At 46.1% G+C, this 13,980-nt stretch overlaps 1 protein-coding gene across 2 annotated transcripts in view; it reads left to right on the top strand.

Moving 5' to 3' along the window:
• The first annotated feature begins 4,975 nt into the window (after window positions 1–4,975).
• Window positions 4,976–13,980, top strand: part of MEMO1 (mediator of cell motility 1) — a 48,573-nt gene continuing 39,568 nt past the window's right edge. The window contains exon 1 of one of the 2 annotated variants that reach the window (XM_075126983.1): window positions 4,976–5,069. In XM_075126983.1, coding sequence (XP_074983084.1) covers window positions 4,991–5,069 — 79 coding nt within the window. In that variant the 5' untranslated portion in view covers window positions 4,976–4,990. Of the gene's footprint in view, window positions 5,070–5,477; window positions 5,876–13,980 lie in introns of those variants that run through there. The other variant, XM_048843650.2, reaches the window with a different exon arrangement.

Raw genomic sequence — 13,980 nt, 5'->3', positions numbered from 1 at the left:
CACCCATGCACATGTAGCACAGCTTCTGTTAGCTACTTGTTCTGGTAATATGGCAAGAAAATCCATATAATCTTCAGCACCTGATTTTCAAATTGATGTTAGTCAAATCAGAAATAGTGTTCACCAAGATACTCAACTGAGGGCTATTTTTAATACAAAAATCTTTCTATCTGCAGCCATTTTAACTGTTGAGCTGTTATTTACAAGATTTTTTAAAATAGGCAAATGCTTTTTTTTCCAGGTATGTTTTGAGGAAAACCCACTTCAGCCTCTGTAAATAGGTGAGTGAAAAGTAATCCCTTTCAGGCAGAGCCCAAGCCTGCAAAGTTTCAGCCCAGAAGGAAAAATGTCAGCAATCTATGGAGCAATTGAAACCAGTGGGCTGAAGTAGAAACACATGCACCCTGTAGGTCTCTGCTATGCTTGTTAGAATATACTTATCTCTTTGTTCTGATCATTGCATTTAATTATATAACAAGTTATTTTCAGCCAAGCCTTTGTTTGTGTGTGTTCTCCTGTTACAGCATTTCACACAATCTGAAGTCACTTTGAAATGCCTGTCCTATACAACAGGACAGTGTGATAAGTCAATTGCTGCAGTAACAGGTTACAGAAATGAGAGCTACAGCTCACTTGAGCTGTAGCTCACGAAAGCTCATGCTCAAATAAATTGGTTAGTCTCTAAGGTGCCACAAGTACTCCTTTTCTTTTTGCGAATACAGACTAACACGGCTGTTCCTCTGAAACCTGTCAGAAATGAGAGAGGAAGTCAGCAGAGCCTCTGCTAATCTTCACTGCAGAATTAAGGCTTCCTTTAACTGGGGTTCAAATGTACCCAGGGTCCCATAAACAGAAGAATCAAGTTTCCAGCAGTTCTGAATCAACGGTGGCTAAGGAGTTAAGGAATCCATTTATCCAGATGCTTATGCGGGTGTCTTGCATCCCCTTTCCTGCTGGGATTTTCTCTCTTCTCTAGAAAAAAGAAAAGGAGTACTTGTGGCACCTTAGCTCACAAAAGCTTATGCTCAAATAAATGGGTTAGTCTCTAAGGTGCCACAAGTCCTCCTTTTCTTTTTGCGAATACAGGCTAACACGGCTGCTATTCTGAAACCTGTCTCTATTCTAGGACATCCTGTGTCTGCTTGGCAATTCGCCTTAATAAACCAGTAAGTTTCTTGAGAGGAGTGTTAACAAGCCTAATAACTGGCAGCAGTCAGGCTTCTACGTGCTTAAAAGACAAGATTATAATAAGCCTTTAGCTAGTCAGGCTGTTTGGGGTTTATTTTGCCAATCATGTGTAGGCTGAAGTGTTGCAGGCATCATCCTCTATGACCCCCCATCCCTCTGTACTACTAAGGTACATATGAAATTATAGTCTTTTCCACTATATTCTGATTTAGACAGCAATGAGTGGGTGTGGTGGGTGACTTTCTTTTAACAGCAGAAGACTATTAGAAACAGCAGATTCCCTGTAGACTGTGAATGGCAGTTTGAAATGGGCAGCTGCAAAGGAGAGAGAGAGAGCTGAGACAACAGCCACAGGGGTGAGCTGCTCCCTGGGGAGGGAAGAGGCTGGGAGCAGGCAGTGATGAAAAGGTGACAGAAAACAGGGTAATGTGTGAGAAGAGCTGTGTCAGAGAAGAGAAAATTGAGAAAAATATGAGGAAGTAAAGGAAAAAGCAGTAGAACCAGAGAGTGTGGTTGCAAAAAAAAAAAAAAAAAAGACAGATATCCATCTGGCTGGACAAGTCTTTCTTTGTATTTTTCTTTGTGTTCATGGTGGGTTACATCAAGGCTGTTGCTACAGGGAGACAGTAGGGCTTGCTTCACAGCCTCCTTGGATGACTGGGCCAAGTGCTCAGCACAGGGCAAGATGATCCTGTGCCTCTGTATTCCCAGCACTGTGTGGGCCTGTGTTATTGTGCTTCCTCTGAAGAACAACTGCGTGCTTCTTTGGTTCTGCCCCAGGTCTTATTTCACTGCAACACTAGTGGGGGGAACCAGTTACCTGCCCTGGCTTACACTATCTAGAGAGCTAATGGTTTGAATCTTTGTAAAGGCAGAGACCCCCTGAAGAGAAGCATAAGGTGGTAAAATACACCCTGCAATTGAAAGTGAAAAATTCCTAGAAAGAAAAGCAAAGGAGGGAGAGACCCCATTGGTAAGGAAAGAGGGAAAATGGATTGTGAAACATTCCTAGGGTGAGGAGAGAAAGGCAAGGAGAGGTGAGAAGCTCACTTGGAAAGAGTTGAGGGAAAGTTTAGCACGGACAAGTTGCACTGCCTTTAATACAAGCTAAGCTGCTTAAGAGCTTTGACCTGCTAAAATAGAGCGAAAAGTGTTCTTGTGCTGGGTTTAGCTAGCACGTTAGCTAAACCTGACCTAAAATTGCCCATTTTTCCTAGTTTAGACAAAGCCAAATAGGTGGGAAAAGGAAAGACTGTAGGAGAGAAGGGGCCTGTATAGAAGGGGCGGGAGAGGAAAGAGAAGAGGCATGAGGAATAGCACTTAGGCGATGGACTATTAAAATGGAAAGACTGAAGAAAAAAAGACAAGCAGACAGAGAGAAAGCAATCCTTGAGTTCAGAAAGGAAATAAAAGAGAATAGAGAAGGGAAAGTGTGGTTTACCGCTCTTAAACCCACCCCACCCCCCCAAAAAAAATTGGTGTCTAAATGTGACAACCATTTTACATCCACAGCAGGGATTATATGATTTTGTGGACTGAATGTTCCTGGGAAAGCCAGTGGTGAGATGGATATAGGAGTGCAATGTTCTAATGTCTAAGGAAGGGAAATAACCTGCTTTGTTTTACTCTATTGATTCTGGCTTTTAGAGGGTGTTTTTGCATGTTTGGAAATATACAAGGGCATTTGGATCTCTGGCATTCGTGCATGCTTATTTAATGTGCCACACTGGTAAACTATTTTTACAAAGAAGTCCTGAAGACTTCTAGGAAGGTTTCTTTATTGGTTTTCATTTTTTTTAAAATAGGTGTGGAAATCTTTTAATTTAAATAGTAGAAAAATGGCACTGGATATTTCAAAACTTTTTGGGAGAAGTTACAGTCTCTAGATCCCCCTAACCTTTTTTGAACTACTAACAACCTCCTAAATTTTGCTTTACTGGTTATGGGCTGGAAGTTTATGACAGTTTTGAATTGCTGTCTGACCTGACTTTTCTTGTTTGTATAGCAGCATGATAATTGTTCCTCACCATTGAGTAAAACTTTATCCCCATAGTTGGTTCTGTTGAGAGGTTAATTAGTTCAGAAGTTGGTACCCCTAGTACTGACCTAGCTATGGAATGTGGTTTGGGAATTTTGGGATACAGCTATAACTGCAGTGTGCCAGCATAGGGGGTAATTATATATTGAAGTAGTCATCATCATGATTCTTCAAGATATTTATTACAAAATAAACCTCTCAATACACTGTATGTAGTGATAAGCTAATATTCATTTAAAACTATGGTGAGAGACAGAGAAGTGGAGGTCATGGAAGGGTTCAACGTCTTGAGGTACACAGCACGAATAAGAGGAATTGATATAGCGTCTTAACATAACTATCTACTAAGTGCTGACTGAAGGGCCAAATTCAGAGCTCAGTGACACATTCACACGTGAAAATACGGTGTTTGTAAATGGAAGCCTACAGCATGCACTGGTGGATGTGTGCTTGCAAGGCTTACTGTAAGCCCCCTTCTGCCACACTCTCGAGAAATCAGCCTATGTTTAACAGCTAGTCTGGGGGCAGATGGGAACAGTGTGTGTGTGTGAGATTACAAAGCAAAACCCCAGTATCTCTCTCTCCCCATCCGTTGCACATTGCTAGTTAATCCAGGGGTAAATCCCTTGGGCCTGGGCTGTGGTGTTTGCAGGGTACCCAATGCCACAGGGCTCTAAGCCCTAGGGAAGGCATCTGTACTAGAACAAAAAGAAAAGGAGGACTTGTGGCACCTTAGAGACTAACCAATTTATTTGAGCATAAGCTTCCGATGAAGTGAGCTGTAGCTCACCAAAGCTTATACTCTAATAAATTGGTTAGACTCTAAGGTGCCACAAGTCCTCCTTTTCTTTTTGCGAATACAGACTAATACGGCTGCTACTCTGAAACCTGTTCTAGGAGAGGTTTCAGAGTAACAGCCGTGTTAGTCTGTATTCGCAAAAAGAAAAGGAAGACTTGTGGCACCTTAGAGTCTAACCAATTTATTAGAGTATAAGCTTTGGTGAGCTACAGCTCACTTCATCGGATGCATACCGTGGAAACTGCAGCAGACTTTATATATACACCGAGAATATGAAACAATACCTCCTCCCACCCCACTGTCCTGCTGGTAATAGCTTATCTAAAGTGATCATCAGGTTAGGCCATTTCCAGCACAAATCCAGGTTTTCTCACCCTCCAACCCCCCCACACAAATTCACTCTCCTGCTGGTGATAGCCCATCCAAAGTGACAACTCTTTACACAATATGCATGATAATCAAGTTGGGCTATTTCCTGCACAAATCCAGGTTTTCTCACATCCCCCCCCCACCCCCATACACACACAAACTCACTCTCCTGCTGGTAATAGCTCATCCAAACTGACCACTCTCCAAGTTTAAATCCAAGTTAAACCAGAACATCTGGGGGGGGGGGGTAGGAAAAAACAAGAGGAAATAGGCTACCTTGCATAATGACACACACACAAACTCACTCTCCTGCTGGTAATAGCTCATCCAAAGACCACTGGATGAGCTATTACCAGCAGGACAGTGGGGTGGGAGGAGGTATTGTTTCATATTCTCTGTGTGTATATAAAGTCTGCTGCAGTTTCCACGGTATGCATCCGATGAAGTGAGCTGTAGCTCACGAAAGCTCATGCTCAAATAAATTGGTTAGTCTCTAAGGTGCCACAAGTCCTCCTTTTCTTTCTCCTAGAACAGTATCCTAACTGGACCTCTGCTCGTGCCATTCCAGGCCCCAACCCGCTAGGCCCCCGGGGCTGATGGCTACAACAGCCCCCCTGGCTGAAAGGCGGGCCAGGGGGAGCGCTGTCGCCGTGGCCCGCACTGGGACTGGCCTAGGTAAGGCAGCGCGCGCACGGGCCCCGCCGGCCGGCACCAGGTCCCCACGGGCTTAGCCCGGCAGCTCCGCCGTCCCCGCCGGGGCCTCGCTCCCCAGGGGTCCGCCCAGCCTCCCCACGCTACCCTGTCCTCTTCTGCCCTGCCACCACAGAGACACCAACTCGCCAATCAGCGAGGCCAGAAGCCATCGCCCCGGCAACCCTGGTGACCAATCCACACTGGCTCTCCGCCTCTGGTCCTTTCCCCGCCCCGTCCCCCATCGTTCCCCTCCCTTCTAGCGGCGCTGTCCAATCATAGGCCGCGATCGGTCCTGTGGGGCGGGGGAAGACGGAGGGAGGAGCAAGGGCGTCCAATCGCTGCCGGGCTTTTGCTTTCGTCACCCAATGGGGAGCCGCTTTGCCCGCTTCTGTGCAATCCGCATTCCACGGGAGGCGCACAGGGCCAAACCCGGCAGCCGCGGCCTCCTCCTCGCCTCCCCTCCCCTCGCCTAGTAGCCGGCGGTTGCCTCGGGCTTTGTCCCAGGCCGGCTCCCCTTCCCCGCCCGGTTCGTGTCGGGGGCCGAGCCGCCTTTTCCTGCCTCTCACAGCGCTTCTCCCCGAGCCGCCCGGTCCGCGGCGCCGCCCCGCCCCCCCCTCTCGGGGGCTCGGGCTCTGCCGGGGGAGGAGGGGGATTAGCGCTGCCGCCGCGGCTGGGCCCGTCTCCTGCCCCCTCCCCCCCGAACACCATAGGCGGCTCAGGCACCAAGATGTCCAACCGAGTGCTCTGCCGGGAGGCCAGCCACGCCGGCAGCTGGTACACAGCCTCAGGTAGCGGGGCCGGCCGGGCGCAGCCCCGGCCACCGGGGGCGGGGGGCAGGAGGTTGGGGGGCGGGCCGGTTACCGCCCCAGTGGTGCCCCTCGGGGGTGTGTGTGGGTGGGGGGCCGCAGCAGGGTGTCACCGCCGCGGGGCCGAGGCAGCTGCGAGCGGACGCTCCGAGGGGCCTGGCCGGCCCCGGCAGGGGTGTGCAGTGTGGTCCCGGCAGCTGCGGCGCTGGCGGGTGTCGGGCTCCGCGGCCCTTTCCCAGCCCCAGGCTGGTCTGGGGGGCCCGGCTGGAGCCAGAGGCTGAGTCAGCGCTTTCCACCCCGGAGGGGCCTCCGGTGCTGATTCTGGGAGCCGCGGCGCGGAGGGGGCCGTGCAGGGCACATGGCGCTGGCTCCCGTCCACACGCTAGCAAAGGCAGTGCCCTCCCAGGCAACGGGCTCGCCCCTGCCCGTCGCGCACAAGCTCCGGAGCCCGCGGGCTGCACGTGCAGTCCCCTTCCCTCATGTAAAACCGTGCAGCAAATCCCCGAGTGCGCCTGCAGAGCAAACTGGCTAGTAAAATAGAACTGGAAGGGCTCATTGTGCCACTAACTGGCTGACCCGAGCTGCCCGTGTCCCAGGCACGGCCGTACCCGAAGCATCGAGGCGGGCAGCGGAGTGTGGTATGACTAGGAAAGGGGAAATGTAAATTGATGGTAGGAACGTAAGAATTGCTGTATCAGGATCAAACCAGTGGTCTAGGATCGCATAATACCTCCGGTGGTATCGGAGGATGCTGGGTACCTTGTGGGTGTGAGAAACTGTAGTGGACAATTATGGAATAACTAGTCATAAGGGAGTTTTGCGAAATAACTTTCTAATGTTGAGATATGTTAGAACATGTAATGATGAAAGCCCCCATTTAAATTTAGGTAAGGTGTAACCCTAATAAACATAGCTAAGATGCTCAGAATGCAGTCTGATGTGTGAACCTAGGTAGAACAGAAGGAATAAAAGAATTCATTGAAGACTAATCCTGTACTTGTTTAGATGGACAAATGATTTAATGGAGTCTCTTTCTCCTCCACTGCCTCCCTCTATAATGTGTGGTGATTGCATTGTATTACTGTATCTGAAAATAGTCTGTGGAGTAATTCATTTCAAAGAGTCAAGCAGTAGTTTGGTTTTTTTGGCCTGCAAAACACTAACTGGGATTTTACTTTGTAATGGCATATATAATCGGACATGTTATTGTAATGTATAATAAAACTGGCTTACATAGTTAGCCTTTGCATCTCTCGCATCTGAAACTCCTTGCGAAGTGGAGTGCATAAATGAATGGATATATGCATGTAGTCTTGCCTCATAAAGTTAAGTAGTCTTACACCCATTATGTTAACTGCTTAATTCTCAAAGCTGAGATGAAAATTCTTTAATGTAAGCGGACCATGAACAGTTTTTAAAAAAATAACTTTTGACTTCCAATTCCATTGTTTCTCTTCTTCCATCCCATCATCTTACTGAAAATCATTATTGAGATTGATAATGTGGGAACTCACTATCACATACTATATACTAGCTTTTATTTTTATGTTGATGCAATAATTCAAAACAAAAATGTTTTTATAGTATTTAATATTGTAAAAACAGTACTATTATTTTTGCCCCCCCTCCCACCTCCATAGTGAATTTAGTTATGTAGATGTCGCATATTGGCTAGAATCAAGGATCTTGTGGCACAATTAGCTATCATAGCAGAGTTTTTCCAGCATTTAAAAAAAAAATCTTATGGGGGGGAACCCTAGCATTTGTACTGCTGTTACTTGTTCACATATTCCATAATGCCATCAGAAATGGGCTAAAAGTACAGTGAAACTGTTCTGGTGATCCTCCTGTGTTTTTCCTATTCTTTGTGCTGGCCCTTTGGGGAAGTGGAAGATGCAGGTGCTGGGTGCACTCTATAGAGCTGGTGGGGTGAGAGAGACACTAGCATTGTCTTTTCCTGTAGTCCAAGCAGCAGTGAAGGAGTCTGTCATTGGCTATTGCACATGGCTTCTCTCTCTTAGTGATTGCAGTAAAGTGATAGATAGTGATCTGATCAGTTTCAAGCTGTGTCTGCTGGCACTTCAGGAAAGTGCTATATGTGGTGGTAAGAAACAGGTGATTGTGATTGAAGGCAGTGAAGGTTGAGCTGGACAAAGGAAGTTGTACTGATGGCCTGGTGACACATCCAACTTTAAGAACAAGTTTTGTCACATCCTTTTTGGAATGTTGAGGTCTTGGATAATCCAGGACGAGGGAAGACATACAGACAGGAAAACATAAGAAGAGGGAGAGACAGGGAGATGAAATGAGTAGCTTGACTTTAGTGGGGATATTTTGTAACTGAGTTTTATTTCCTGGAATCGTCCATCTACTTCAGTGTAGTAGCAGTCTTTCCGCTGGGAAATTTGTAGGTGTGATCCACTCCAGGCAAAGACTTTAGATCAATTTTCCATTAAATCTAAAAAATAAAATTCTAATGCTTTACCAACTATTCTGTATAGACACCTCAAATAATACATTTATTTGAATACGAGGTTACATATTTCAACACGAGTGAGGACATTCAAAAATTGTCTTTCATGGTAACATTAACTTGCCCAGATTGCTTTTATTTAATTAGGTTACTAAATTACTAATTAGGTTACTAAACTGATATGTAATGTGGGAAGATAAGGTGATTTAAAAATCTCTCCACCCCCCCCTCCCCACCCTCTTATCTTTAAACGTGGCCATGCTGCAGCTGCATGGCTGGAGCTAAACATGGTTATTGTCTGCACACAACACAGTTAGAATTTAGTAACCATGTCACTAAAGAGAGGCCTAGGTTGACACATGACTGTCTTTCTGGACTGGTTCAGCACACACTTTTTGGGCAGATGGTACACCTCAACAAGCCCATGTAACTATTTTTGTTCAGTTTTGCTTCACCCAGTTCTCTGCAGTAGGACACCTAAGAGTGCATTAGCCTATATGCTTTTGTATGCATGTTTTCTGGGTATTGACTGAGAAGACAGTATGGGATAGCTGGCCAGAGACTTTTCTCAAGGGGAAAAAAATAGCAGAGTATTAGATGTGGAGACACAGATGCACATGTGAAGATAGAAAAGCTGATGTTTGAACTCAAACTGGACCATATTCTAACTTGTCACAAAATCATGGTCAAAATTTGTTGTTTGGATGGGGCCTTATTGTTACTTTATTTCTTTTAGTTTTTTTGAGAAATAAAAGAAATTTGAAGGGAAAGGGCCATTGTTTGATAGCTTGATGGGATTTTAGCCTACCCCCCCATTGTCCACACATATGCAAACCTTTAATCCGGCTTTGAATGTTCTTTGAATCTGGGCTTGCTTGTCTGGCAGGAGGTATAGATGAAAGCTCAAGTTTCACTTTAATGCGGGATCTAACCTGCCTACTTTGCAATGAGAATACAACTGAAGATTGGATTATGATAGTCCTCCAGTGCATTCCCACAGTTCTGCAGGGGCTATATTTTCTGGTCCTCTTACCTACTCACTTCCCACTCCCCTCTACACCAGAAGTCACCTGCTGGTTTATGTACACTTTGTTGGCATTTAACTCTTCATTCAGCATGCTCCATTTCTGCAAAGTTCAGCTCATTTGAACAGCATGAGAAGATGCCGTCCTAGGGTGCTCCTAGCTGGCCAGAGGATCACATCAAGGTTCTGGTTGCTCTCCAGTGTGAGTACTGGTGTAAGTACAGTAAGGAAAACACAGTTTTGGGCGATGCAGTTGAATTAGCATCTCTGCAGGAATATTTCAAAGAGACTGGGGGAGGAGAGGAATCAGGTGGATGGCAATTCAGTGTTGGAGAATTAAAAACCTCAGCGATACCTGCTGCAAGGCAAAGGATACCAATTGAATGTCCCGCAATTTCTCATTCACCTGCCCCTCCTATGAGATGTTTGACCAGATGTTTGATGCTGTCGTGAGTACGGAGCCTAGTGCCAGGCTTGATGGGCTTTTTGAAGTGGAATGGTCTGATATTTAGACCAGGGGCAGATGAGAACTTCGTTGCAGAAGAGCTGGAGTAGTCAGCATGGCCAGAGTGACTGGAGGATGTCCTTATGCTGGATTCCATGGACGTGTTCAAGGATGTACCCAAGGAATGGAATGTAGAGGAAGCAGAGTCTGAGGTGGAGCCACAGTCCGGTAAGAGACAGCTATCACCTTTATTATTGTTATGGGGGGAAACTGTGGTATAAGTGTAGGGTGGGGTTTGCTGACCTTTTACCAATGCAAATATTACAGAGGATATTGCATGCTACGAGGTGGAATTAGCTTCAGTTGAGGGTGGAAGCTATGCTTTTTCCCTTTTCCCTCTTCCTACTCCATCCGTGTGTGATCTGGGATGGGAATGGGATGGAATTTAAACATGCAACTAGTGATTTATTCTAACTATGATTTAACTGGTTGCTGATAACACACTTATTCAACATTGGATTACAGGTTTAACAGAAATGAATACATATGTAATATGGATACTCTGCACTCTGTTTATAACACTTATACTGGGATTAGTACTAAAGCATTGCCTCACTGGCTGTATTAAGTGGAAATGTCCCTTGGTGATGGAAGTATCTGGCCTCCTTGGTTTGTGATATGTTGTCCAGGCCAGGGGAGATGGATTGGGGTGGGATGGAGGAATGAAGATAAAAAGGCAGATCTGTTTGTAGCAAGGCTGTGCTTCCTCCTAGTTCAGTACCTTGTTTATGTTTGCTGAAATGCACCCCCCCCCCAAAAAAAAAAAAAAAAAAAAGCTGATAATGCTTGAGAATTTTGTCAGTGAAATTCCTCGGCAGGGCAAACTTGCTATGCCTATCCCTGGAGCTTACTAGCCTTGTCCAGTCATTGACATGCTGATCAGGTACCAGGCAGTTAAATAACACCTTGGCATATATAAAGCTGATCCTCTTCCAGTCTGGGATCCCAAGAAGACCAACATCCCCCAACACTGTTGCATTGTGAAATAATGTTAGGACCATCACTAGTAACAGGCCCCTGGTAATATAGGCCTTACTATCCCCTTTCCCCCCCACAATTTTAAAAATATTTTAATAATATAAAATACTTAAATTGCATCTGTTTACTGGTAACCTGGGATGCAGCTTTTTCTAATCATTTAAATATCTTGTAGTTGAAATAAGGCCATACCTAGTAAATAGAAGTATTTTCTTGTGGCCTTTCTATTATGCAAATGTAAAACAGATACTTTTTCTTTCTTTCCATGGTCAAAAATATAATGCTCTTTCATTGTCTTGTTAGGACCTTTCACCTCTGCTGGGCCCAGGCTTCTTGGGGAAAGGACTCCTAAGGAAAAAGGAGGCCTGGTGCAAGAAATGGCTAATGACTTTGGCTGCAGTTTAGACGTGCACCTTGAGTTCCAGAAGGCGCAGCTAGGGAGGAACAGGAAGAAGGAGGGAAACTGATCATGGACTATCTTGAGCATGATCAAAGGATGAGGGAGCAAGACTGACATCTCCAGAAGGAGCTGTTTTGAAGCTTGCTGCCATCGGGGGAGCCAGTTGCTCAGACAGCAGTGTCAGTGGACACTCGTCTGTGCTACCATGTCCTGCAACTGATGGACAACTTGGGGTTGGTGTTGGTTATTAGCCATTCCATGTACTCCTGGAATGGAAGTGTGTATGGGCAGATGTATGCTGTTCACGCAACCCTCATGCCTTGTGGGACAAGGAGACCAGGTGCACTGATGTGCAGTTCCATTATCAGTGAGATGGCGTTGATTGTGGCAGTTTACCCAGTTGTTGGCAGCTGGGCTGCCTGTAAGGTTCTTAAAGTATATTTGTACTACTGTATAATAAAGTATTTTTTCACTATTGTTGTGTGAATATTTGGGGAAACGAGGAAGAAGCTGGAACCTCTATCCAAAGATTTAGTAGGTAGCTCAAAATCCCATAAAAGTAGTAACAAATTGGTATGTGTACTAAACACTAAATGGCATCACATTTCCTGTGCATCTCCCCCAGCAGTTCAAGGATGTTGCATGCAAAGCATCCCTTACTTCCCCTGTTCTCCTGGACCCATCCCTAGTCATCAGAGATGTGTTTTCTGGTTGCCTTTACTAGACCTCCAAAACAGCAGTCTGTTGAGCCCATTCCCAGTGAGAGCTCTCTTGTCCTCACAAATGTTATGTAGTGCACAGCACACTCCCAATAATATGAATGGCATTGGGCATGCTGGCATTCAAACAGATTTATGGTTTATGCCATCTTGCCTTCAGTTGGCCAAATGCACATTCTGCCTCCATCCTACCACTGCTCAGTTAAACCTTCTTCTGCCCAGTACTCTTACATCAGCATATGACTTCATGAGCCAGGGCAGCAGAGGGTAGATGGACCCTCTAAAATATCAAGGGGGTTTCTGTGCCCACTGTTAACCATTTTATTTGGGTGGAATACAGTCACTTTTAGTCCAAACAGAGGTATGCCAGATCTCATGAATTCCTTGGCATTATACATCTTGCTGGTGTATCCTACATTGGTGTTCATGAACTGGCCCTTGTGATTGAGCAAGATCTGCGTAATGCGCAAGTAGTATACTTTCAGGTTGATGTCTTCATGTGCTCCTTGTGTTGGGCAGCCGTGTACATGGGTGCCAGTAATAGCTCACGTTTCAGGAGCTATTAGTTCAAGAACATTAGCATTATCCACCATTGGTGGGTAAACCACAGCAATAATGGCCTGTACTGGGTATGCAAACACCACATTGGAGAACAAGGGGTTAAGGAGCAGTTCTGGAACCTGCCAGCACCCACAGACTCTGCATCAGCTGGAGGTGGAGCTTAAAAGGGGAAGCAGAGCAGCTCAGAATGGTGCAAGCAGTGGAAGGGAAGAGACGTCTGCTCTGAGCTCTGGCTAAATAACAGCCCAGGAGCTCATGTTGCCTGTGACCTGACCGAGTCTGCAAAGGAGAGATTGGTGACTGTTTGGGAAGATCAGAAACTTTATTTTTAGTTCAATTCTTTCATTTATCCTTGGGGGGGGGGAGGGAGGACTCAGGTAGGAAGGGCTGCAGATATTTAGCACCCCCAGGTGCAGAACTTACCTGCTCACCATCAGAGCCTGGTGGAAAGGCTAGGCCAGGGCTCTCCTACCAACCTTTAAAGCTGGACAACAGTAAAAGACTACCTCTTAGTGGGGAATCCATCTAGGGGAGGCCCTAAATACCCAAGGGTACAGTCCCCAAGTCCCAAAGCTAAGGAGACAGCCCTGAAGCCCTTATGGACATCCAAAGCCTTTTCCATTATTGGACTTTTCTTTTTTGTATATCCCAAAAGGGGTGGTCAGGAACATGTTACCTGGCTGAAGGACTTGGCTGCAAAAGAAGGGATCAACTCCATAGGATGGAGTTATAGAGAAAAGGGGAGATGTCAGGGAGGAGGGACCATACTGCTGCCTGACCAAAAGGTTGCACTGCTGGTAATGGTCACCTTTCACATGGTCTCAGACACATCCACTGGCTCTGCCCCAACAGTTGACTTGCCAAGGCAAAACTGGTTAGCCACAGACCTGTAGTAGTCTGGGGTAGTAAACTTCCAGAAGGCCATAACAACCCACTTCTGGACTGGTGTGGCCTCCCTCATTTGAAGGTCAGGCAAGCTCTTTACGTGGCTCTGTGAAGGTGGCCTTTCTTGGGCAAAAGTTCTAAAGCCACTGCTGTTCATCCTAGGAACACATAATTATGTAGTCTTGCCACTCTGTGCTTGTGGTCCTGTAACAGGCCACTGGTCAGCTTAAGAGGAATCCACAACAATCACAACCAGCATCATCTGTCTCCTGTGCCATGCACCCAGCATGCATGATCTTCTGGCTGAGACTTCTTGTTGCCTTCTTAGAGTTGCAGGTTGCTGCCATAATGCCCTGTGCTATGTTTCATACCCTCTATCTGCGTCGTCCTGCATTAACAGAGCAGCCAAAAGCAGAAATAACATATTGTGCTGTGTTGCAACCAGGCCTTTCCAGTATTGGAAGAGAGAGAAGTGAGCATGCACACCCAGAAGTACTTTTAGTTTGATATGTTGGCAGACTAAGAATGCTTCTGCACAGGAG

This window comes from Caretta caretta, chromosome 3, assembly GCF_965140235.1.
Source record: "Caretta caretta isolate rCarCar2 chromosome 3, rCarCar1.hap1, whole genome shotgun sequence".
Taxonomy (NCBI): domain Eukaryota; kingdom Metazoa; phylum Chordata; order Testudines; family Cheloniidae; genus Caretta; species Caretta caretta.
The sequence above is the reverse complement of the archived record's forward strand: the minus strand, read 5'-3'. Positions and strand labels throughout refer to the sequence as shown.